Source organism: Gymnoscopelus braueri, assembly GCF_963280865.1.
Source record: "Gymnoscopelus braueri genome assembly, chromosome: 11".
NCBI lineage: Eukaryota > Metazoa > Chordata > Actinopteri > Myctophiformes > Myctophidae > Gymnoscopelus > Gymnoscopelus braueri.
Genome location: NC_137613.1, coordinates 52,965,147 through 52,992,460, shown reverse-complemented (window position 1 = coordinate 52,992,460; position 27,314 = coordinate 52,965,147). Strand labels below are relative to the sequence as shown.

At 42.3% G+C, this 27,314-nt stretch overlaps 1 protein-coding gene across 1 annotated transcript; it reads left to right on the top strand.

The window, feature by feature from the left end:
* The first annotated feature begins 14,429 nt into the window (after positions 1–14,429).
* Positions 14,430–26,427, top strand: tpbg1b (trophoblast glycoprotein 1b). The gene is made up of 3 exons (XM_080441449.1): positions 14,430–14,796; positions 21,072–21,378; positions 24,764–26,427. The coding sequence occupies exons 1-3, from the start codon at positions 14,486–14,488 to the stop codon at positions 25,349–25,351; spliced, it is 1,206 nt and encodes a 401-aa protein (XP_080297575.1). The 5' UTR covers positions 14,430–14,485; the 3' UTR covers positions 25,352–26,427.
* The last annotated feature ends 887 nt before the right edge of the window (positions 26,428–27,314 follow it).

Here is a 27,314-nt window from a genome sequence, read left to right as displayed (position 1 = left end):
CGACACATTGATGATCTCGCTGGCTCACTCGCCCCCTCCCAAACAGGCTCACGTCATATCCGGTCCTAACCGGATGTTGACATTTTTGACAATCGTTGATCAGGCTAAATTACGATGCGATACACGACTACGATGACTGATCGTCACCCAGCCCAAAGAGAGTAGACGTGGACCTCTCCGTTCGCTTTTTATACCGTGTGAAAAACCGTGACTTTCCCTATTCTGGCCGAAAATCACCGGAGAAAAACAACGTGACCCGGAAATGAATTTTTTTTTTTACATCCGGCTCCGGGTGAGTCTGAAGGAGTCAGGAAGCGAAAGTGATCATGAAAAATTATCAGAATAGCGCGACCACAGTCAAAAGTAAAAACTCGGGATTTCTCGTGCTGGCACTGAGGGTACTCGGGAAAAACTCGGGATATGTCGGGGCGTGGCACTGAGAGAGTTAAGTGAAGGTGGGGGCCGCATGTGGCCCCCGGGCCGCCAGTTTACCATGTATGCCATGAAGCTCTCTTGGCCGATCTACAAGCTCACAACGCATCTGCGACATGTTGTGAGCTTGTAGATCTGCTATTTTCGGCTAATGTAAAAATCAAAAAATAAATTCCCTATCACACAAAGATTTGGTGACCCTGAGGACCCTCTACGGGTCCCGGACCCCCTGTTGAAGACCCCTGGTTTACGGCTATATATATTTAGCCGTTATCGTTAATAGTTAATAGTTAATGTGCTCAGAGTGAATGGCGCCAAGGGTCCAATTAATGAACCCTTACAGGTCTGTAACTCTCAGAGTGTGCGAATGTGGTCAGAGTTAAGGAGGGCCGACTTGAAATGTCAAAGTTCGAGAACCGCTGCTCTATGGCAATGCTTACTATCACAATATGGCGCTTTATAAATGTAACACTTTATTTTAACAAAAGAATAGGCCTATCCCCTTTACACCAGCTTCAACTCTCCAGTCTGTCTTGGGTGGTGGTGGTGGTGTGTTGTTGTTTCGTTTTGAATGTTTAATCCCGGATGATGGGCTTCTATATAGCTGGCTCTGGCACTCAAGGAATCCTGTTACCATGGTGTTCCGGGAACACGTTCAAATCCCCCCTTTTCATTGTTTGCAATCAAACAGAAGGAACGTGTGAAGAAGAAGCCCCCCCCCACCATCCACCCACCACCACTCTGGCTGCCAGACACAGCAGGTATTCAGGATGCCTCAGGTTGTTACTTCACACGCTTAAACTCCCCCCCCCCTCCCCTCCCCTGTTTCCCCTCCCCTCCCCCTGTTTCCCTTCCAAACACCTCAGTGCTGCTTCTGTAGTTGCTGTCTGTGCTGTTTGTCACATTTTAGAACATTTTAGAAACAGTTGTTTGCCTCCAAAACAATGGGTTCGGGGGCCCGTCTTTGAGTCGCGGAACCTATTCTTTATGGGTCGCATAAAAAGATCGCAAAAGATTTCCAAAAGAAAACAAAAAAAAAATCATATTTTCAGAAGAATACTTTTTAACTTTTTAAGAAATAGCTGATATGTGAGGATAACGGATATTGCTATTAAATAGGGCTTAAAGGGATAGTTCACCCAAAACATATTTTTTTCTTCTATCGATTAGTCACTCCTTCGAGACTTTTTTTTTTGTTCTTGTCGCATTCCTAAACTAATAATTTGATGACCAGCGGACCGTTAGACAGAGCTTCCGCTAGGAAACACAAAGGAGACACTTTGAGTCTCCTACCGGAACCGCTGCCGGTCATCAGATTATTGGCTTAGGAATGCGACAAAAACAACAACAAAAAATAGCCATGAATTCAAGTCTCGAAGGAGTGACTAATCGATAGGAAAAATAAGTCATTTTGGGGGTGAACTATCCCTTTAAGTCATTAATAATTCATAATGTATTTCTGTAAAGTTTGAGTCATGGTGTCTGGAGACACCGGTCTCGCGCTGAAAAGTTTGGAAAGCACTTCTTTAAGTTTGATCAAACGTCGTCTCTGTTTCACAACCTGTGGGCTTTGGTATGGTTGCATGTCAGGTGGAACCAACCCCCCCTGTTTACCCTTCACAACACCTCACACTGTTCTGCAGTGATGTGCTGTTTGTCACAGTTAACCCATTCAATCCGCGAACAGCCCTCTTGCATGTTGTTGAAGGCAAGGGGCCGGGGGGGGGCGGGGCTGGCGGGTGGGGAGAGAGCACAAGGGGGCGGGGCTGGCGGGCTAAGTTAGTGCAGTGAGTGGCAGTTGGGGCAAACGCAGTCCCCACCAATATTATTTACGATTCTGTGCCTATCGGTACATAACTCGGACGGCGCTTAGTCGACTAGCAGACCATCGGCCGGTCGTCGCGGGCACTCGCGCCTGGAGGCGCTCGGGCGCGACTCCTCGGCCTCAAGGTCTGCTGAGTCGGCGCGCCTCCGTCATGGTCCAAAACTATACTTTATCGGCGAAAAAAATAGTCTGCGGTTGTTTGAAAAAGCATTGTCCCAAGCGGGAGCCGAAACCAGACTCCCAGAGGTAGTGGATCGGTAGTCCAATGATTAACGAGGTGCGCCTCTGAGGCTTAAAGGGATACTTCACTTTCGGGCCGGGGACACATTTAAAAAAAATATTAAAAATAAATGAAAAAAGTTATGGAAAATTCATGGCCCCCTCACACATTAGTAGGACACTGCGTGTCGTGAGGGGGCCATGAATTTTCCATAACTTTTTTCATTTATTTTTAATATTTTTTTTAAATGTGTCCCCGGCCCGAAAGTGAAGTATCCCTTTAAATTTGGTATTTGGGTTGTATTAGAATGTGACGTCCTAACTCTTCTATTGTAGAGGAAAGAGCCCCGCCCCCCCCCGGCCCCCCCCCCCCTCCCCCGGCCCCTTGCCTTCAACAACATGCAAGAGGGCTGTTCGCATTCAATCCAGGAACGCATCTCTGTCATTTTAGATTTCTTTGAATATTAAAAAATAGCAGATCTGCTTGTAGATCTGCCAAAGTATTTTACAAATGTTTCCTTTTAAAAAATATGTATTCAAAGATTTGCACTAATTTGGCACACGTAGCTTGTAGATCTGCTATTTTTGAAAAAATCGTGAAAATGTGTGCAAATCTTTGAATATATTGTTGCTGTCCAGCAGGAACCAGCTAACTCAATTTTTCCGCTTTTGCATTTTTTTCCATAAATCAGTGCTATAGAGTATAGAACACCCTTTACGTCTGTGTGATGGTAAACTCCATGCTAACTCCATTGGATCCTCAAACTGTCTGCTGGAGTTAAGGCCCGTTCAAAGTCCCTAGATGGGTCTGAAACGTGCGTCACGGGGTGAGGGATTCCGTCCGTTCTTTACGGACACATGCATAGTCGCTCACGTTATTTAGGGGTTATTTTATTTATTTTAAAGTGTACAGGCGTAATACACCTATTCATCCACTAGATGGCAGTTGCGAGACTATGTACGTACCCATAATGTTGCCATGTCTGCTTATTATAAGCGACTTTGGGCTTATTTTTCTGTAAAGTTGCTTGTAAACAAACAAGCAATTTTTTATTGGTGGTTGCGGTTTTATTTGGGCTTGTTTCTAAAATGTAGTTGCTTATTTGGGCCAAATATTATTTAAACCAGTGATTCTCAAACATATATTGTAGATCTGCTATTTTCATGTGATGTGGCATAGTCGATTCTTTTGGGCTTGTTTTCATAGACCTGGTTGCTTATTTCTCTCACAAAACCTGGCAACAGCGCAGCGCAGCTAACAACATGAAGCTACCATTGTAGCATCTAGCCAAAACAACGCAATAAAAGTTTCAGAGCTGTCCACAAACTAGACAAAACGTGAGTTTCGACCCCTACTGCACTGTGCTCTATATGTTTGTGTGTGTGTGTGTGTGTGTGTGTGTTTAACTTTAGGGAATGGCTGGGTTCATTTTGTCACAGACCATGGATCGACGGTATTTTTGTAATTAAGTACATTTATGTCGGCCTGACGGTGAATGTCGACTGCACGGAAGGAAATCCTGGAGCCGTAAGTGACGGAGGGGGAGACAAAAACGACAACGTAAGGAGCGCCGGCGCTCGTTACGTATCCTTACGTCCGACTATGAATGATACTTTAGCTGTTTTAGCAGACAGTTTTGCTGACTCCAGGCTCCACCCCCTTTTGACCGCCAACCTCATTGTGAGCTTGGAGGTCCATTTAGCTGTTCTTATCAATGATGAACAAAACCTCCTAACTCCACTTTTGTTTTTTTCATTGCCTGAAAAATGTATGAGTTACAAATGTTCGCTTTAAAAATATATAACATTCAAAGATTTGCACAATGTTCATGATTTAAAAAAAGATTCACGCCAATTTTTAGCCAGAAATCTAAAGATGACAGATGCGTTCCCGGATTGAATGGGTTAAGAAGGCCCTCCTTAAAATGCTTCCAGTTTCACTATCTACTGAAATAGATGGAAATCACCGTTTAATTTATCATGTATTTATTTATTGATTGATTGATTGATTATTAACAAGATTATTAACAGTAGGTCTACGGGTAGTACAGTCAAAAGCTAAAAGGAGAACACAAAAAAGCCCCATGGGGGCTTGTTTCCTTTGTGGTCCATTGTACTCAATTCATCAGTAAGACATATAATACGATGCATGTCAGTAAAAGCTCAGTAGCAGCAAAAGGTATATTGTATGAGTTCTCTCTCCTGATTGGATGCAATTGGTATCCTGGCCGTAAAATGTATTTAGTGTTTAATAAAGAGCTGGAGAGACCCAGCAATGATTACTATCACAGTAAAGAGCATTTTAACACTTATTTTAACAAATTATAACTTCCCCACAATTGTAGTCGCCCTTATTAACACAGCAGATAGGCATTGGTGCTAGGGGTTAAACTATGCCAATATGCCAAAGTCCAGATGTAATTTTTTGGGGGGTTGATGCTTAAAGAAATGTTGTGTGTATTTGATCTATCATTTAATATCTGTAAAACACCCATTGATCCTCAAAGGCTGCAGTCAATCTGGTGTTTTACACTTATATATTCCTAATTATTCCACTCTATATAGAGCAACATGAGGTTTTCAGAAAACTCGTTGGATTTAGAAGGCATTTCTCGTTGCTGTCGGGCAGAAACCTCTTATCTCCAAATTCTAACTTTTTTCCCCCGTAAATTAACGGCCTACTTGATCACACCACAGCGTCACACAAAAGCATCAAAAGTAGCAGATCTACAAGCTCGAAACGCGTCGCTTCGCGTCACGTTTCGAGCTTGTAGATCTGCTACTTTTGATGATTTTGAATTTGAATCCTGAAAAGTAACAGTTTCGGGCATAATATGAGGTTTCCACCCGACAGAGACGATATGCAGAATCATCCTCAAGTCTTAATGGGTTATTTTTGTGTGTGTGTGCGTGTGTGCGCGTGCGTGCGCGACTGCTCGTGCATGTTATTTCAGTGATGTGAATGTTTTTACTTATATACTGTGGCTTCTTCTTCAACTTATTATATTCTGTATAACTGTTCACAGTCCTCCTCTGAGACACAGAAACGGTGCTATCTTATAATGAGCATTAGTGAGGACCAATTCTATTTTGAAAACAGGTTAAAAATGTGTGAAGTGCTCCTTTAATATGCTGCATATCAATTGCTACTGTCTAAGAACCAAGTTCTAAAGTTATTTACATATTTCACCTCTTAAAGGGAAATACCACTAATTTAAGGATGTAGGTTTTATGCAATTGTAAGAAAGAATGTAATAAAATGTACGAGTATTTCCTTCTGCACTCTGATGCTAAGGGTGTAGCTAACATTAACATTCACTGTACAACCAGACGAATGGATTGACAAACTCAGTCATTCCGTGCACATAGAACCCTCACTGAACAAAATATGAATCTTCAATGAAGTCAAATGTCGACTGAAAACCTTGAAGCAGAAAGAAAACAGATTGCGAATGCCTTTTTTTTGTGTCTGTGATGCTTATCATTGCTGCTATATATTTTTTTCCAAGCCCAGGAGTCCTTGAGGGGGTTCCAGGGGGTTCCCAGCGAAATTATTTATTTTCCGGCTATTCAAAACTAGCCGATCTCTTGTGATCTTGTGCAGTTAGGTCTGCTATTTTCCCAAAATCAGGACACATCAGGACAAATCTTCTCTTATGGGGGTCCCTGGAAAAAATATCTGCCCCCACACACACACGCACACACACACACACACACACACACACACACACACACACACACACACACACACACACACACACACACACACACACACACACACACACACACACACACACACACACATATTAATTTCCTTGAAAATGTTTGAGAAGCACTGTATGAGCGGGGGATTTTCAATGTTTTTGTGTTTTTTTGGTTTTGTTTTTCAGTTGGAAGGTGACACTATAAAGTTGAATTCTGGGGACTGGCCAGTTTGACAGAAGTACAAATCTGTGACCTTTATAACCTAACAAACTGCTGACTAACATACACACTAACACGCACACGCACACACACACACACGCACACGCACACGCACACGCACACACACACACAGCAAAATATGCAGCCTTTGCCAAAATCCATAGAGAGTGTTCGGAATGGTACAATATTTATCACTGTTCTCCTGCTAAGTATAACGGGGAGGGCTGCAGTCACAGCCGAGTATAGACAGAAGCCTGTAATTTATAGTTTGACGTGTCGTGTAGCCGAAAAATAGCAGATATATACAAGCTCACGGCGCGTCATGAGCTTGTAGATCTGCTATTTTCGGTGTGCAACTCCGCCATATGGTGAAGTATATATCCGGCCATGCAAAAAAAAAAAATCACTTACCCTACCTTTAATCTTGCTCATGTAGGTTAATCGTTTAATTCAGACATACCCTATTTTTTTAATATACAGTATATATATATATATATATATATATATATATATATATATATATACCTACCTACCTACCTACCTACCTACCTACCTACCTACCTACCTACATACACACACACACACACACATATGCATACACACACACACACACACACACACACACACACACACACACACACACACACACACACACACACACACACACACACACACACACGTGAGCTTGTAGATCTGCTATTTTCACTATTTTTTAAAAGAAAATCGTTCAATAGCAGATATACAAGCTCATAGCGTGGCACCGAGTGCCACGCTACAAGCTTGTAGATCTGCTATTTTTGAAAAATCATGATTTATTTTCCAAATTTTTCATATATTTTTTTGAGGGAACATGTGTAACTCAAATCTCTGCTCCTGTGTGGGGGGGGGGTCCCTGGCACAAAATATTTTGAGAAAGGGGGGTCCGTGACCAAATACAGAAAACTATTAGGATTTAGAAGACATTTGTAGATGCGTTCCCAGACTGAATGGATATAAGACTGAGGATTTGACAGTGTACTGTGCAGTCTTTCACTGGTCGGATATTTCCCCCCATTATGTCTGGTTATAATTAATGATAGAATGTCAACAGTTGATTGATAGGTGATGCTGCCCCCACGACACACTGGGAAGAAGAGATGTTCAGACACTCAAACCACTTTTAACCACTTGAACCCCAGCATCAGTATTGTGGCAAATACATGGTTCACCATCGTTGTTTGTTATAGTTGTGCCATCCACTTGACTTGAGAATGATAAGCATTACATACACAGACAGACAGACAGACAGACAGACAGACAGAATGAGAGAGGGGAGAGAAAGACAGAGAGAGAGAGAGAGAGAGAGGGATAGACAGACAGACTGGCAGACTGAGGCAGAGAGAGGAGAGAGGGGGCCTAGACAGACAGACAGACAGACAGACAGACAGACAGACAGACAGTAGTGTGTATAGCGCTGTGTATCCCAGCATCAGACAGAGGAATGTGGACACCTGTGGTTGCACCTATTCAGTCCGTCCACAAAGACACCGTAGGGAGGCTATTCTATACGTTATACCTACTGATACCAGTCTACAGCCAATAAAACCCTTTTGTGTTCATAATCCCTACACAAAAATACACATATATCCTTGTTGGTGCGGGTGGAAACCAGTGGTGGAAAAAGTACTCAAATTCTTTACTTAAGTACCAATACTGCAATATAGAAAGTAAAAGTCCAGAATTAAAATTTTACTTGAGTAAAAGTACAGAGGTATTGGTATCAAAATGTACTTAAAGTACCAAAAGTAAAAGTACTAAAATAGCAGAAAATTGTCTATTTTCAAATAGCCTAGGTATAAAATAGGGCTAAAGTGGTTAATGTATGCTTTATAATATAATAATTTATGTTTAAAAAATATAACTAGTAACTGAAGTTCAAATAATTGTAGTACAATATTTGAGATGTAGTGGAGTAGAAGTAAAAGTATTGGAAATTGGAAATACTCAAGTAAAAGTACAAATACCTCAACATTGTACTTAAGTACAGTACTTAAGTAAATGTACTCAGTTACTTTCCACCACTGGTGGAAACCTTGTACGTCCAAAACCGTCCCCTTTTTAACGTTGTTATTTTAAAAACATAGCCGATCTACAAGCTCACAACGCACCCTGTAGACCTTCTATTTTCAGTGGTGGACAATTTTGAGGAGTTTGTACTTTACTTGAGTATTTGCAATTTCCAATGCTTTTACTTCTACTCCACTACATCTCAGTGGCAAATATTGTACTTTTACTCCACTACAAATATTTGAAAACTTTAGTTACTTGTTATTTTTCAGATATAAATTATGATATAATGAATACATTAGCCACTTTAGCCCTATTTTATACCTAGGCTATCTGAAGATAGCCGATCTACAAGCTCACGTTGTGAGCTTGTAGATCTGCTATTTTCAAACATTTTAGTACTTTTACTTTTGGTGCTTTAAGTACATTTTGATGCCAATACTTTTGTACTTTTACTCAAGTAAATTTTGAATTCTGGACTTTTACTTGTAACAGAGTATTTTTATATTGCAGTATAGTACAGTCCTGACGTCACTCGTCCATCCCCTGGTTCGTAAAGTAATTTCTCTATGGAGAATAACATTGGGTCATCTTAGAATCGTCTCATATAAGAATTGTGGTCCAAAAATACACAAGCTGTCTCGGCAATATTGTCAGGGAGGAGGTTCTGTATCGTTTATGATAGTCAGTCACTCATATTTGAAACAATGTGTTTCTGGATAAAATGTAACTAATTCGTCGGAAGTAACATTAGCGTTTTCTCACCGTCAGTTGATGCTTCATATCCATAAGAGTCAAACCGTCGGGGTCATGTGTTTATTTTTGGAACACAGTTCTTATTTGACGCGATATTAAACACGTCTATGGGATTCAGAACGAGGGGGAAAAACGCGACCCAGGTAGGATGTGTAAATTACGTCAGACTTCGGTGCTCTATTGGTACTTTAACTTAAGTAAAGAATTTGAGTACTTTTTCCACCACCGGCTATTTTCAATACTTTTGTGCAACACTCTTGTATGTTGAAGTAGCACATGAATTTAGGAATAATTCAAAGAAACATAAAGATTTGTAATATGAAGATACAAGGTTTCTGCCCGTCAGGAACGGTACATCCTTTATGCTGCATATATAAACCTATAAGCTCATAGGAATGTTTTTTAAAGAAACTTACTGTGTGAACAATATGAATTTATTTTAACTTTAATAAACAATAAATATGTTTATTATTGTATTAAAAAAGTGAGTGTAAGAGTTTTTCATGTCATCACAGGTTTACTGGTGTAAAGAAGTGGATGAAAATATAGTTGTTGCCATCATTTGTAGTTTTCATGAAAGAGAGCAACAGAAATATGAAGAAATAACATAGAAACAGGTCAGATATGCAAATATTCCTGATATGACTACAGTGGAAACATACTGTATTAGCCTATACATATACACACAGGTCAGATATTGCAGATATTCATAAGAATGGTAATAAAGGCAGAAACCTCATATATCCATATTTCAACTTGTATTTTTTTGTTATTATTACTATTATTATTAATGCTTAATTTTGTCACACAATACCGTTTCACACAAAAGTAGAAGAAAAAGCAGATCTACAAGCTCACAACACGTCTGCTACACGTCACATTGTGAAATGAGTTAATATAGCTCAGATCAGTTTAACGACTTTAAACCTATACGTCGGCTATTTGAAAATAGCAGATCTACAACGTTGTGAGCTATATATTTAAAACAAGAAATATAAAAAATGTGAACAATGTGGAACATTTTCTGAACAATTTAAATACACAAATCTTGTACAGGGGTCCGTGGCACAAAACATTTTCAGATGGGGGTCCGCGGACAAATGCATGTACATTACGGTGTCCTTGACATGAAAAAGTCTGAGGACCACTGATTTAAACAATAGACAGCAAGCCCAAATAAGCAACAACATTTTCGAAACATTCCCTAAAAAACGCAAACCACAACCACCAATATTTACAGGTGACCAGTGGTGGGAAAAGTACTCAATTGCTTTAAGTAAAAGTATCAATACTGCAATGTAGAAATACTCTGTTACAAGTAAAAGTCCAGAATTCAAAATTGACTTGAGTAAAAGTACAAAAGTATTGGCATCAAAATGTACTTAAAGTACCAAAAGTAAAAGTACTCATTGTGCAGAATGTCCCATTTCAAGTTTTCAAATTTATACAAATCTTTTGAAAATACCAGATCTACAAGCTCACAATGCGTAGCATCGCAACGCATTGTGGGCTTGTAGATCGGCTATTTTCAAATGGCCGAAATGTATGCGGAGCTGAAGTGGTTCATGCAGGTTTTGTAATAATAATCAAAATCTACAAAGTAACTAGTAACTAATGTTTTCAAATAAATAAGTCTAGTAAAAGTACAATATTTGGATCCGAGATGTAGTGGAGTACAAGTATTGGAAATTGGTACTACTCAAGTAAACTACAAATACTTCAAAATTGTACTTAAGTATAATTGTACTTAGTTACTTTCCACCACTGCAAGTGACAAGCCCAAAGTCACTTACAATAAGTGGACTTGGCAACACTGACTTCAAATGGTCAAAGTGTCACTCATGTGCCTGTTGAGCATTCTTCTCCAACACATCACAGTGACACTCTAGCAACGCACATCAAAGGACTCGGATTGTAACCCCCAACCCCCCACCTGGCACCTCGGGTGGGATTGAAACAGGCCTATAACTGATTTAGTCCAGTGACTCTCAACCTGTGGGCTGGGGCCCCATGGTTGGGTCGTGAGGATACTATTTGAGGCATCCCAAAACACTATGATCTTACTGATAATATTAAAGGGACAGTTCACCCAAAACATAACTTTTTTTCTATGGATTAGTCACCCCATGGAGACTTGAATTCATGGATATTTTGGGGGTTTCGTCGTATTCCTAAGCCAATAATTTGATGACCAGCGGACCAGTAGGCAGCGGTTCCGGTAGCGGTAGGAGACACGAAGGAGACTCTTTGAGTCTCCTACCGGAACCGCTGCCGGTCATAAAATTTTACTTAGGAATGTGACAAAAACTAAAAGAATATCCATGAATTGAAGTCTCCATGGGGTGACTAATCGATAGAAAAAAAGTCCTTTTGGGGATGAACTATCCCTTTAATGTAATGTATGTAAGAAAAAAACTGGAAAAAATAAGTTTTCATTGTGATACTGATGAATAGGAACTTAAAGTATAGGCCTATATTAATGTTGCATTGATCCAAGCCGGAACATAACGGATTGATTGATCGATCGTTCATTAAAATAAACATGCTCTGAAAAATGCACGCGGCCCACCCAACTGACCACTTAACATTGGGTGGGCCGCGAACACTTTCGAGATTTTCAGAAAAACCACAAATGTAAACTACAATAGTACACAGCTCTGATTACACATTAAGCTGTAATCGTTTCAATTGTACGTACATTTCTTACGTTTTTTATTTCGGCCTGGCCGAGATTATGTTTTGCACCCTGTCCGTCCGTCCGTCCATCCGTGTGTGTTTCCATCTGTGAACAGCTAATCTCCGGCACCGTTGGCTTAATCACAGCTAAACTGTGCACACACACTCCCTGGATCCCAGAGCAGAACCTCATGGGCCTGTTATAGCGCCAGCAGGAGGCCGCTTTTTGCAACAACAAAAAAAATGTATAGTACTCCTACAGATTTTTTCCAAACATCACGCAAATCGGTTCACAGTATCTCTATAGTCATTAAACCAAACGGGTCTTTCAGATTTTTCATATAACATCCTGATTGGCTAAGATTGGCTTCCAAAGTTTGCAGGAGTGCTCAGTTTTGAACAAAATGCCTCAAATCATGAACACAGCGTGAAATTTCCGTGAAATATTGCACGCACATTCCCACTAGGCAGAGGAAGATATTACTCCTTCAGATTTTATCACAATATGTCACGCAAATCGGTACACATGATCTCTATAGTCATTCGATCAAGACGGATCTGTTTGATTTTTCATATTCCATCCTGATTGGCTAAGATTTTTGCAGGAGTGGCCCGTTTTGAACAAAATGCCGCAAATCATGAACGCAGCGTCCGATTGCGGTGAAACTTTGCACACACTTTTGGACTACGTTGAGGAACAACTGCCACCCTTTTAACATTGCCCTTTTATAGCGCCACCAGGAGGCAGATTTTTGCAAAAAAAAATTATATTACTCATAACCTACCTGACCTGGCGGCTGGCGGAGACCTGTGCTCCGAGCAGCACTTTTTCTAGTTATTAATTGTTTTTATTTTGACACTTTGCTTTGGCAATAAACCTACTTTATCATGCCACTAACCTTTGTATTGAGCTGGTTTTAAACCAGTGACTAGGCTAGGGCCCTCTTTATTCCATTTCAAGGACCCCTCCCACTACTACCGGCACACAAACACATTAAATATTAATACTTTAATTCTCTGCCTCTCAACGTGGGGTCCATGGGGGACCACCCAGAGATCCAAATATATTATGGACCCTTACGGGTCTGTGTAAAAGTCAATAAATAAATGAATAAATTAGCATTTTAGCAGTGTGTAAATTTGGGTCCGTCCCAGAGATAAAACTGGTATTGAATGGTGCTCCGTGGACTAATTGGTGTGTGTGTGTGTGTGTGTGTGTGTGTGTGTGTGTGTGTGTGTGTGTGTGTGTGTGTCTGTCTGTCTGTCTGTCTGTCTGTCTGTCTGTCTGTCTGTCTGTCTGTCTGTCTGTCTGTCTGTCTGTCTGTCTGTCTGTCTGTCTGTCTGTCTGTCTGTGTGTGTGTGTGCGTGTGCGTGTACGTGCGTTGAAATAATCTTGGTTGAAGCAAAACAATCCCCAGTGTTAATTTAACAGGGACTTCTATACGGACAGACAGACAGACAGACAGACAGACAGACAGACAGACAGACAGACAGACATAGAGGTGGCCGTGAAAAAAAATAAATAATCAAACCTCTTCCTTATCCCCACTGCCCACAGCAGAGATTCCATTATTTCTCTACGGGATACTCCTTTAATTTTCTCATTGTAGAGAGGGGGGCCCGGGGGGGGGGGGGGGGGGGATGGTCGGGGAGAGAGAGAGAGAGAGAGAGAAAATAAAGCGACCCCCCCCCCCCCCCCAGCTATGCTTTCCTGCCAAACGGCGAGGAGGATCAAATAAAAAAGAGAAGCCACGTTCCGCCAAGAAGAAAGAAAAGAAAAGAACCCCCCTCCCCTCCCTCTCCCTTTTTTCTCATGGAAATAAGACCCTCCCCTGCCTCCCCCACCACCAGTCACACGTGGTGGCGGCGGCGGCGGTGGCCGGTGGGCTTCAGAATCAGTTCACACAATCCTCCTCTCCCAGTCCACACACACACACACACACACACACACACACACACACACACACACACACACACACACACACACAGAACAACGCAAAGTTGAGGGTTTTGATTGAAGCCCACTCCTGTCCTCTCCTCTCCATCCATCCATCTATAGGACTGAAGATTCTTTAGGTTTTTGGGTGTTTTTTTTAGCGAACCCCCAGACCGGGACAGAACAGAAGAACAAACAGCCGGGTTCCAGTCAGACAGCAGCATCATCATCAGAGATGAATTCGTCTACAACACGGACTGTATTATTAGAAAGCCTGAGCTAACCCGAAACGCAAGTTTTTTCAACAAGCCCCCGATCCGTTCCGATGATCGCCACAACCGTCCATCAGTGTCATCGTCGGCATCATCATCGCTGCTGCAGCATCGTATAAGCTTATTATATATATATCGTTGTTGGTGGTGTTGTCGGGCAGAAACCTCTTATCTCCAAACATTTTTATTTTTTTTAATTAACCCCTACTTGATCACACTACAGCGTCACACACAAAAAGCATCCAAAAAGTAGCAGATCCACAAGCTCGAAACGCGGCGCAAAGCAGCACGTTTTGAGCTTGTCGATCTGCTATTTTTTTGGTGCTAATTTGAATCCCAAAAAGTAACAATTTTGGACATCCACGATATATTATACGCAAAAATAAATACAATAAAAAAATGCCGGTATTGTTGCTATCGCTGGCGCAACAGCGCGTGGTCTTCTGCGCACTGGTGGTGTGTTCGCTCTCCATGTACGCGTCGCGGGCGACGACCTCGTCGGCGTCGTCAGCGTCGTGCCCGCCGCGCTGCGAGTGCTCGGAGGCGGCGCACACGGTGAAGTGCGTGGCCAAGGACCTGCGGAGCGTCCCGCGCGGCATCCCGGTGTACACCCGGAACCTGTTCATCACGGGCAACCACCTCGGCCGCGTCGGACCCGACAGCTTCCGCGGGCTGGACAATGTCACCACGCTGTCGCTGAGCAATAACAGGTATGAGATTGTTTTTGTTTATGTCACTGCCACGATTGATTGTCCCTAAAAGCAATAATAGGGGAGATTGTTTTAATGTCACCACCACAGTTGTCAACTTGTTCCCTAAAAAGCAATAATAGGGGGGACAATTGGATTGCAGTTGTGGGATTTAGGCTTAAAACCATTGGTTCTCAAAGTGGGGTCCCCTGCCCCCATGCAGGGGTCCAGGGTCCTTGAGGTGGTTCCAGGGGGTCCCTGGCAAAATGAATTAATGATAGCATTAAAATCAGTTTGACCACTTTAACATCTAGATTCATTGGATATTTGAAAATAGGTGATCTATAAGCTCACAATGTGCTGCGATGTGATCAGCTGTTATCCAAAAATCATGCAAAAAAAAAAAAGAAGAAACATATTGGATTCAAAAAACATATATTCTTGCATGGGCCAAATACATATTAATTTGTGGGTCCTTGACATGACAAAAGTTTGAGAACCATGTATGCATGCAAAAATAGCAGATCTCCAAACAGATGTGCTATTTTCAAATGTCCAAAGAAAACTGTTGAAGTGGTTAATCTGAATTTTGATGCTCTTCATTTGGTTGGGGGACCCCCTGCAATCCTTTCAAGGACCCCTGGATGTTCCCCGGACCGCACTTTTAGAACCCCTGCCATGGAGCATGAAGAGGATTTGACACAATATATAGGCTACTGTGTACATCATGTAGCCTAGTGCATGAGTCTTCAACAGGGGGTCCGGGGATGTGGGATAGGAACTTTTACATTAACCACTTGGACCCCCATGTGATACCATGTATATATCTGAGACCCCAAATCTGCACTGTAAAATCCTCAGTGTTTTGCAGACCTGTAAGGCCTAAGGGTCCATTTGGTTGCATTTGTACACTCTCAGAGTTACAGACCTGTAAGGGTCCATAGGCTAATATGGATGTCATAAGTAGCCTATTTACACTCTGAAAATAAGCTTTATGTGTGTTGTATCCTTTTGACAGATTTGTACAAAATGATATTGTAACTGTCAGGCAGAAACCTCATATCTCCATATTTCTCACACATAATTAGCAACAATAGCCGATGTACAAGCTCGATGTATGAGCTTAGATCTGCTAATTTTGCAAAGTGAAAGTGGTTAAGTGTGTGCGTTTTATAAATATTGAACCAAGTAAAAGTAGCCTATTAGCAAGATCTTGTGACTAATAACTACATTGACTGATCCATTGGATCAATTTCCTGAAAAGTAACGATTTGGACGTACGAGGTTTCAACCCGACAGTGACAATATGCATTCTTTGTCAATAAAAACATCAATCAATCAATCAATCAATCAATCAATCAATCAATCAATCAATCAAACTGCATTGACTTTAACCACTTGAACCCCAATTAGCCCAAAACAATTGCTATATCTAAAAGCTCACAATGTGAGGCATCGCAACACATTGTGAGCTCGTAAATCTGCTATTTCTGGCAAAGAAAAGAGAGAAAGAAAAGAGCAGACCAAGTACAGTTGCAACTCAGGTCCGTCTCACTTACGAACAGAGGGTTTAAGTGGTTAATCTGTTCCCCCGTGGGAGTGTCCCACCATGTAGGATTTGGGAGGCGGACTCTCACACCTTCTCCAGTTTGCGTTCTAGTTACGACCAGCCGGCCAGCATTATTGTTCTCCCTCTATATCGTTGCTGTCGGACAGAAACCTCTTATCTCCATATTTTAACTTTCTGTGTTTTTTCGTAAATTAACGCCTTACTTGTTCATACTACAGAGTCACACAAAAGCATCAAAAGTAGCAGATCTACAAGCTCGAAACGCGGCGCGAAGCGACGCGTTTCGAGCTTGTAGATCTGCTACTTTTGATGTTTTTGAATTTGAATCCTGAAAAGCAACAGTTTTGGACATATGAGGTTTCCGCGACAGAGACGAAACCTCTGTCGTGGATCTACAAGCTCAAAACGCGACGCTTCGCGCTGCGTTTCGAGCTCGTGGATCTGCTACTTTTGACGCTTTTGTGTTGGCGCTGTGGTTTGATCAGGTAGGGCATTAATTTACGAAAAAACGAAAAGTTAGCCTAGGTGCCTGAACCGCTACACCAGTGGACCGCTACACCAGCGGTCCAGGCCCATGTTTCTTAAGCGAACATTTTCGAACTAAAATCTTTGCTTCTGGGGGGTCCCTGGAACTAAATATTTTAAGATGAGGGTCCGAGGCCAAATACATATAATCTTGGGGATCCTTCACGTGAACAACTTTTGAGAACCACTGATTACAGCAAACATACGTGTTTCAGAAAACTTAGGATTTAGATGACACATTTGTGCACATTTTTTAATATAACATAATATTTAAAGCGAACATTTGTAAAACATTTTGTTCCAGGGACCCCCAGAAGCAAAGATTTGAGTTACAAAATCCTGGGTTCGATTCCACCAGCGTTGTAGGCGCTGGGGGCGTGTCTTCTCCTCCACGTCATCAGCGCCCATACCCTAGGTGGGGTTGGCGAAAGGGCCTACTCTGTGCGGAGTTTGTATGTTCTCCCTGTGTCTCCTAGGGTAGTTAATGCCCTCACAAAAACATGTAGTAATCCTGGTTGCTATACCGCCTCCCCCATGACAGCCGGGGCACCTGATGGAGGGGAAGGGAACTCGTTGGAATAACGTGTTCCTTCCACGCGCTACGTCCAACCGGGGAAACTCCCCCCTGTCAGGTGACGAGAAGGTCAGTTGGCTCTCATGCATTGAAGGAGGCATGAGCTCGGCTCTGGGCTCCCTAGGCTGGTGGGGGGATAGGCGGGTGCATATATGAAAAAAAAAGCACCTTACCCAAAAAAAATTGGAACAAAAGGTTTCTCAACTGTTTTTTGTAGTATGTGGTGTCCTGAATAACATACTAAAAGTCTACCAAAGTTTGACCACTTTTAAGGTGTTATTTTCAAGATGGCGTCCAAGATGGCCAAAACAACGTTAAAATAGCTTAATTCATTCATTATTTATCCTAGACAAGTACTTTTTGTGTCTAACCCCATGTTTTGGGGGCCTGGGAATCCATTGGACTTGTCCAAATTGCAGAGATACAATTAGATAATTGTGAAATCCTATATTTTGTTTGAGACTCCATTAACACCCTCTGAAATGGTCACCCGTTTCAAGTTAACTTAACTAATTATATAATAAATGTCCATATTTATTTTTTACTGGATCAAGGCTTTAAGATATCCTCAAAACACAACACAACTAATAGTCACAATTTGCAGAAGGTGGTGGCAGAGAATATTGTCAGTTGCAATATAGTATTGTTTTCAATATTGCCCAAACTAAATTCATCTTTGACTATACACCCCACCCAAAAACAATTTCTTGCATTTTGAACCAATCTCTCCGCACCCCTCCCCTTAACCACCCCACAGGAACTTCATAACTCCTCCCCTACATACACGAGAATATTTATTTTTCTCGTGGACAAGTGCAGTGTCATCTTGTAGACACACGATTTTGAAAAACATTGAATAGATGTTTATAGAACTTTTTAACACATTAGGAAGGCAATCAGTGTGAGTGTGCAAAGAAGGGTGGTTATGGAGGTTAGTGTAGAGCTGTCAGAACTGGGTGCCTAGACAGAGGGGAGTATGCGGGGTCGGTCTGGTCTAGGGAGTATGGGGGTTACTGGATTGCTCCCTGGGCACTTGGAGCACAGAAGAGCAAAGTTAGGAGCCAAGGAGACCCTGAGCTTCTGATCATGTCCGATGTGCAAAACCTAGAACAGAAATGAGAGAGCGTCCTCTCCCCTTTCCAGAACAGCTCCAGAACAAAAAATTGGTGTATGCCGAAAGCAATGCTTGTTTGTTGGATAGCAGCAGGGACACAGCCCCTTATGGGCGTGGAGGTCGGTTAGATTGGGATTCTATGTGGAGACTGGAGCCCAGGGCGTCATGGGCTGTCCCCTATACGTACCTTCTTGCTGTTACAATTATCCAGAAAAAAAGATCAAGGTTCAAGCTTATTGCCAGCAGTACCAATCACAAAACAAAGACATGTGAAATTAATTTTGCACTAAAACCTCACACAACTACTCACAGGAATAAGGAGATGTCTGTGACAAGCAAATCTGAACCTTATCCACGCCACACTCCTCCACCACCCCTGCCTAGACACCCAGTAGAAGACACTAGATATATGTTGTGATAGCTCTGTGATGACTTGCACACCCTCTCTAGGCCCACAAGTGGCAATTTTTTTCCTCACAACGCTATTGAGTGTAGCGTTGTGAGCTTGTACATCGGCTGTTTTCACAATGTTTGCCTCTTTCTTACCTAATATTTGAGATCATATATATATAGATAATATAGTCTTAAGAGTAATTAAATTGTAACTTTATAAATGTGCAGATACCCTGTATACACCCTGTTTGTTTACTGTTGAGTGAGAAAACAATGTTGCACATTAAGCTAACCATCTGGGGACCCCCCAAAATCATTTGGGGGACCCCCAGTTTTAGAACCAGACACCTTTACAAACAAATTGGTGAAGACATTTCCAAGATTTGTGTAATATTCCCAGTCTATCACTTGGCAGCCATGTTTTTACAAATGTCACAGTACCACCCAGTAATAATGCATTTATTCCTTATTGGTATCCAAAGAAAATTTGAAAGCTTCAACAGAATGTGAATTACATGTATAGTTGCTGAATTCACCAATCCTGGACATTATGGCGTGTAGAAAAGGGAGAAATGTCCAATTACATTGTTAAATATGCTTATAACCAATTGCTTCAATATTTAATTGTACTTATAATCACTTGACTATAATGTGTATATGCTAATTGGATTCTTAGATCACCAAAACATGGGGTTAGGCACCATAATTACTTGTGTAGGGCAAATAATGAAGGAGTAATGGTCTTTTAAGGAACTGGTGGCGGCCATCTTGGAAATTTGACATTTCTAATGATCAGATTTCGGAGACTTTTGATATGTTATTAAGTACACCTGATACTGCAATAAACCATTGAGAAACCTTTTGTTCCAATTTTTTGGGGGTCAAACCATATTTGCACCCGCCTAGGAGTGTAGTGCCTAGGATCACTTAGATAATTGGCACCGGGTGAAAAAGGGTTACAAAATCGTGGGATAAAAAAAACGAAAAAGAAATAGCTTCCTGCCCACCCGCATATGAGCTTATATCTGCTATTTTGGAATAGCCCAAGACAAATCTTTAAATGACACGCATGCGTTCCCTTCCCGGTCTTAACGGGTTAAGCTATAGCGATGTGTCGTTCATGATCGATTCGTTCAAAAGAACAGGTTCATTGCCGTGAACGAGCTTGTTCACTTACTGAAACTGTTACGTTCACGCTATCGTTCATAACCCCCATCAACTCCCCCCATACACAGGACGGGAGGGCGGGCTGTACGCGCGACGTAATAATAACGCTCCCGCGATAGTGTTTTTCACAAGAAAATAGCGCTACTGAACGAATCATTTGAACGAATCATTTGAACGAATCATTTGAACGAATCATTTGAACAAATCATTTGAACAAATCATTTGAACAAATCATTTGAACAAATCATTTGAACAAATCATTTGAACAAATCATTTGAACAAATCATTTGAACAAATCATTTGAACAAATCATTTGAACAAATCATTGCCCTGAACGCAATCTGGGAACCCAGAACCAAATAAGAATGAAAAACAGCGCCCTCTGCTGTTTGTACTATCTTACTTGGCTCTGGGACAATGGCGACGCAGCACCCGTGCGCAAAGGAAACCAGGGTTTTGGTCTGCCTTCAGCTTTCACTTCCGGTGGTGCCACTATGTTTTCATTCCCACTAACAATATTTCTACACGGAACACTAACACCACTTCTCCCAGAGAACATGGATCGTTTTGGTTATAAGCCCACTTGTTTCTATGATGAAAGAGTAAGTTAAAATGTGAATATCTTTACGTGGTTTTGTCTGCTCCGCGGACGCTATTGTTAAATTAGTTTGGGTTTGTTTCGAGGGGGAAAGATCGACGGACACGTGAATCCCGCCCACTACATTTGATTGGGTAAAGCACGGCCTGCTTCCTGATCTGAAGGCACGCCCACTTGTAGCCCAGTGCGTACATGTTATGACGAGCCTTCACGACAGATTCCAACGCAGAGCAGAATCTGTTCTTGAGAGATTACCCTGAACGTGAACAAAATCGTTCGTTCACTGAAATGAACGTTTTTTTCCCACCACTATTAAACTCTTACATTGTCTACCCCTCCTTCGTTTTGTACGTAGGATCTGGGAGGTGGAATCCCACACCTTCTCCGGCATGCGCTCCCTGCGCTCCCTGGACCTGAGCAACAACCAGCTGGCCTCCATTCACCCGGAGGCGTTCAGCATCCTCACCCACCACAACAACAGCTCGCTGAGGGAGCTCAACCTGTCGCGGGCCCTGTACAACCACTCCGCCGTGACGGAGCTGGCCTCCTCGCTGCGATGGGGCTCCCTGGAGAGCCTGCAGGTCCTGGACCTGTCGGGGAACGGCCTGATCTTCCTGCCCACCCACACCTTCTCCCACCTGGGCGGTCTGCGGCGTCTGCAGGTATGGGGGGTGTGTGGTTGCTGTCAGTGGTGGAAAAAGTGCTCGATTTATGTACTTAAAGGGGAATACCACTCATTTTCAACATTGAACTTAACAATGTCAGTGTCTTTAATACACCTTAAAGCTGTTGTGTGGAAACCTTTGGCTCCGCCCCCTCAGCCAAAAGCACACCTTGCGTATGTCACTGATCACATGACCTCAATCAATTATCCAGTTCTAGGCAACATAGAGGGGGGGGGGGCTTTTTTCTTATTTCCACACAACAGTTCTAAGGTGTATTAAAGACATAGTTCAATGTTGAAAATGAGTGGAATTCCCCTTTAAAGTACCAAAAGTAGAAAGTACTCATTATGTAGAATGTTTTTCAAAAGTAAACAAATATATATATAAAATGTATACAAAATCTTTTGAAAAAAATAGTAAAACATCTCCTTTGTTTTTGCCTCTGGGGGCACCACCTCCTTTTTTTTGTAGAAATATGAACTTGGTTTGGCTCCTCCCCTTTCTTAGTCCACTTCCTCCTAGGTGCTTCTGTGTTGATTCTAGTGATGGGTCGTTCATGATCGATACGTTCAAAAGAACTGTTCCCACGACAGACAGACAGCGGTGCGGTTGAGTTGTTTTTCACGAGACTTGAACAAATCGGATCATTGCCGTGAACGTGAACGAAATCGTTCGTTCACTGAAATGAACGTTTTTTTCCCCCAAGCACTAGTTGATTCCTACTAACAACAACACAGTGGCCCTCATTTATCAACGCGGTGCAGCCCAAATAATGGGCGTAGAGCGAGATCACCGCACCTTTCGGCATTTATCAATATATCCTGACGTGGGCTTCATCCTACCGTACACTGAGATCTCACGTCTGGTCGAGACCAGTTGTTGACGTTGGCTGCGCCCGTTTATTCCATTCTAGACCTGCGGAGCAGCATTGTCTGACTGTCTGACAGGCATCTGGACACATAATCCACTCCTAAATGTATATCTACACACTAATAATTAATCCCTGTGAAAATATAACATTTTATAAAGTAATTTAAACAAACTGCTTTAACAGTCATTCAGTTGCATTGGCTATTTTAAAATAGCAGATCTGCAAGCTCAAAAACGGGTCGCATCGCGACGCGTTGTGAGCTTGTAGATCTGCTATTTTCAAAATATACGAGCGCTTTTGCGTCGGGACTCGGGAGTCCCGCGGTCGGGACTGCCGACGATCTTTTCATGGACAGTGAGGTGTACAAACTTACAGTAACTTGTCCTATGTTATGGAGTTATGTCATAGAGAGTTACGAAGTCTACAACCTGGCTGGGTTAAGGATATAAACCCGACGCTCCAATCTCTTATTAACGTGGCGGAATCACTGCCGCGGAATGACTGCCGCCCGTCCGAGTCTCACGGGGAATATCCTACATGACTGCTTGTGCACTGCTCGGTATGGGTTAAATAAATTAATATACAAACGTATTCCATTCATGGCGATGTGATTGGTATCATAATATGTCATTCATGTAGGCTACAAGCCTAAGTGACAAAGATTGTACCGCTACGGATTACATGAAAGACACAGTTGGGCGTGTGTGTGTGTGTGTGTGTGTGTGTGTGTGTGTGTGTGTGTGTGAGTGAGAGAGAGAGAGAGAGAGAGAGAGAGAGGTGAGGCGTGTGCGTGTGCGTGTGTGTGTGACTTGACAGGCAGCGAGGCGAGGCGATCGGGGGAAACTCTTTCTTATTGGCTTTTGATGTCTTTGGTCGTATTCTGATTCTTCTTCATGTCGTAAAATCGGGGCGTTTTGAGAATATTTAAGGGCGTGTTATTTAAATGACGCTCGTTTTCAGACGTGAGATTTATCAAAGCTCCGACCTGATGTACGCCAGGATTGGCTGTGTAGGATCCGTTGATAAATGTGACTTTGACGTTGGTGTACGCCGAATATATGGAAAAATATAAGCCGGTTTATACGCTGCGTTGATAAATGAGGGCCTATATGTTTAGGGCTGTGGTGCTGTTAGCAGAATCTGTCTTGAGAGATTACTGTACTTATAAAACTGTTGACACTTGATTGATTGATTGGAATACTATGAACAAGATTTCCATTGTACTCAATTCATCAGTAAAACTTAAAATACATAGCCTACGATATACACAATACAAATGCAATACAAAACATATTGGGATGAATCTCAGTAGAATCATAAGGTATATTTACAGGGAAAGGAGGGGTGGGGGCGGGGGGATGCAGAGGATTCCACTATCAAGATGCTCAAGGAGTTAATATATGTTCGATTGCATTTTGAGAACAGGAATTCTTGCATTGATATCACTGTATTCCATCGATACCATAACGACTCGGACTAGGGTTGGTCGTTATGGTGTCTTACTTTGAGAACCACTACAATAGTATGCATACATTGTTAGTATGATTGAGTTTGTGTCATCCCAAATTATAATGAAGGGCAAAACTATATAGATTTTTAAAAAATAGAGGAATCGTTAAAGGGAGCCGTTAAGGAATCAGACCGCTAAGAGGGAATCGTTACGAACTGGAATCATTAAAACTCTAAAGGATCCCAACCCTAATAACGACACTGTGCTTGTGTGTTTTTGTTACTCCTAGCTGCTGTGTCGCTACTCTTACAGTACTGCTTTTCCTCTGTATCTGTACTTAACTGCTGCGCTGCCCTCTGGCGACTGAATTTCCCCTGCCGGATCAATGAAGGTCTCTCAGGCAAGCGGTAGCCTATAGCCTTGCCAGCCACACTATGGAGTGGAGTACCTTGTTTTTGCCCGCCATCATGCTAATGAACAAGCACTGAATACACTGCGCAGACTATATGGCCACTTGCCTGTGGCTAAACGGACCTATGACAATGCTGTTTTGCGCTTGAGTCATTTACAGTTTTGTCATCATGTGGTTTGGTCTTAATACAGATTTCTGAAGTAGCTTCGTTTTTTTGTATAACTCTTGAGACTGTAGTTGCTGTGTTGGTTTTACGTGCCTTTTACTTCGTCATTGGTATTTGTTAGGGCTGTCACAATTACAATTTAAGTTGACGATGAATTGTCGCACAAAAAATTGCGATGAACGATTTCATTGTGTTTTTGGCGTTGAACATTGAAACATCCGTTTGACCGTTTAGGCTTCGCAATCAAAAATTGCACAGGGCATTTATGACAAATAACTTAAAGGCTTACACCGGGCCACAGTGTTTCTTCTATTTTCGAAAAAGGTTTGAAAATGTATGAACATTTTTCAACATCAACAATCATGACGATTATGCAAAATAATTGCGATTAACTCAAATAATTGCGATTAGGCGATTATGTAATAATTGTGACAAGCCTATTGCTGATAATAAAGTTGAACCTCTCTCTCTCTATCAATCCAGCTCTCCAACAACTCTCTGGTGGCCGTCCATAACGCCACCTTCCAGGGCCTGGACGGCCTGGAGGAGCTGGACCTGTCCCTCAACTCCCTCAAAACCATGTCGGACGAGGCCCTGAGCGAGCTGGACTCCCTGCCGGCCTCCGCCGCGCTCCTGCTCGGCCAGAACCCGTGGACCTGCACCTGCGGCATCGAGCCCTTCGCCGCCTGGCTCAACAACGGGTCGCGGGGCGGGCGGGGGCCCCGCGTAAGCGACGCCGACACGCTGGCGTGCTCCTTCCCGGCGGACATGCGCAACACGTCGCTGGCGACGGCGGCCAAGTCGCCGACCCTGGGCTGCCACCAGGCGTCGCCGGGGGCCGACCTGGCGCTGCAGACGTCGTACGTGTTCCTGGGGATCGTGCTGGGCTTCGTGGGCCTGGTGTTCCTGTTCGTTCTCTACCTGAACCGGCGGGGCATCAAGAAGAGGATGTACGACTTGCGGGACGCCTGCCGGGAGGTGTGGGAAGGGTACCACTACCGCTACGAGATGGATTCGTCCGACCCGCGCCTGTCGCAGGCGTCGTCCAGCACCGGCGCGGACACGGTGTGACGCCCCGACAATCGCTGCGTCGTAAAGAATAAAACTATAAAAAACCTGGGTGTTAAGGGCAATATGTGCTCCTTCCGACGTCCAAACTTTTCTTGGGAAAGGGAGGTGATATAACTGCGAATTGACGTCATTCCGAACTTCTGATGGGCGGTCTCTGAACTTTTTTCCTCAGAACTCGTGCACCCCCAGATTCTCTGGACTATAGTTCGGAAAGCCTGTCCGAACCGGACTTTTTTTTTCCGACGCCAGAAAGGAGCATGTATCGGCCTTTTAATCGGACTCTGAGGGTACAAATGGAACCGAATGGACGCTTTGACTATTTAAACCCCTACGAGTCCCGATTCTGGAGAAATGTCATAGAATAAGGGAACATTTGGCCAGAAATAGCCGATCTACAAGCTCACTACAATCACTACACCTTGAAAACCCTGAGTATTAGTCCTGTTTCTCAACATGTGGTCCGGGGTCTCCTACCCATGCAGGACCCATAAGGGTCTGTAACTCTGAGAGGGTACACATGGAACAATTTTTCCCCTTCCTCTCCAAACTACATTGTAAAATTTGCAGTGTTCATTTAACTCTGAGAGTGTACAAATGGAACCCTGGTGGTCCCTAGACCCCACATTGAGAACTAGTTTGAGGCTATAAATAGAACCAAATGGACCCTTAAACCATTTAAACCCTAGTGTCCCAATTCGACTGGGCATGTCACAGGCGAATATTTGACGAAAATAAGCGCACATTCGGCGGAAATGACCGTTTTACATGCTCACAACGCGTTGTGTTGTGAGCTTGTAGATCAGCTGTCTTCGCTGAAGAGTTTTGGTGTAGAGGGGGAAAAGGAGGTGACCAAGTATAGACCCCTGGGCGACCCCGGTCAATCAAGTATATGAGATTTAAATGGTTAAAGGACCACTTCACCCATTTCCATGCATCTTCAGATATTTGCTCCTCACTAATGCTTTTTTAAGATAGTACCAGTTTTGTCTATTTGGTCTGTGTCTCAGAGGAGGGCTGTGGACAGTTCAGATTATTATTATTATTATTTGAATTAAAGCAAGAACAATGGCTTCTATTTCAGCATCTAACTTTCCAGGAAGAGAATGGCTGTAGTTCCTACTACCTTTTTTCACTGATGAAAACTAACTAAAATGAGTGATTAGACAGAAATGGTGCCATCTTATAACGAACATTAGTGAGGACCAATTATATGAAGATAAGGTTGAAAATGGGTGAAGTGGTCCTTTAAGAGTCAATTTAGTTCCATTTGTACACTCAGTTAAGTTTTTTCCCCCCAGTGTATTATGCTATACTTCCACAGAAAACCCGGACTTCTTTTTAAATAATGCATTTATTAATAGAATAATGTAAAAAACGAATGTACATATTTGTAAATATATACATTATGATAGCGTTGATATAAGTATACTGTTTTAGCTTTGTCAATGGAAGCATGCACTGCCTGTGTCTACTTACCTAAGTACTCTGTTGGATTAAGGTCATGTCATTGATTTTAATGGACATGAATATAAAAATACAAAACAATAATATTGTTAATCGTTTGTTTATATCGCTGTCTTCAGTTTATGATAGTTTCTGACTCAGTGGACAAAGTACTCAACTCCTTGAGTCAAAGTATACTTCTTAGACATGAAGTGGATTGATTGATGGTCATAAGCATAAGTATACGAAAATACAAATACTTAAGTCAGGTCAAGAAGAAGATGAATTCAAGTTCGAATACAAAAAAATAAGTACTTAAAGGGATATTTCACTTTCAAAAACATTTTTGGTAATTTTATCGTCTACTCAGACTCTTGTGAGCACCCCAGACAGTTTTTAAGTTGCTTGATTCAGTATTTAGATATTTGATATTCATTTTATCAGACACGCCCCCTTCCTATACAAACCCATTATAACTTCAAACTCCATTTTTAACATGTTAGGTTGATCAAAAACACCC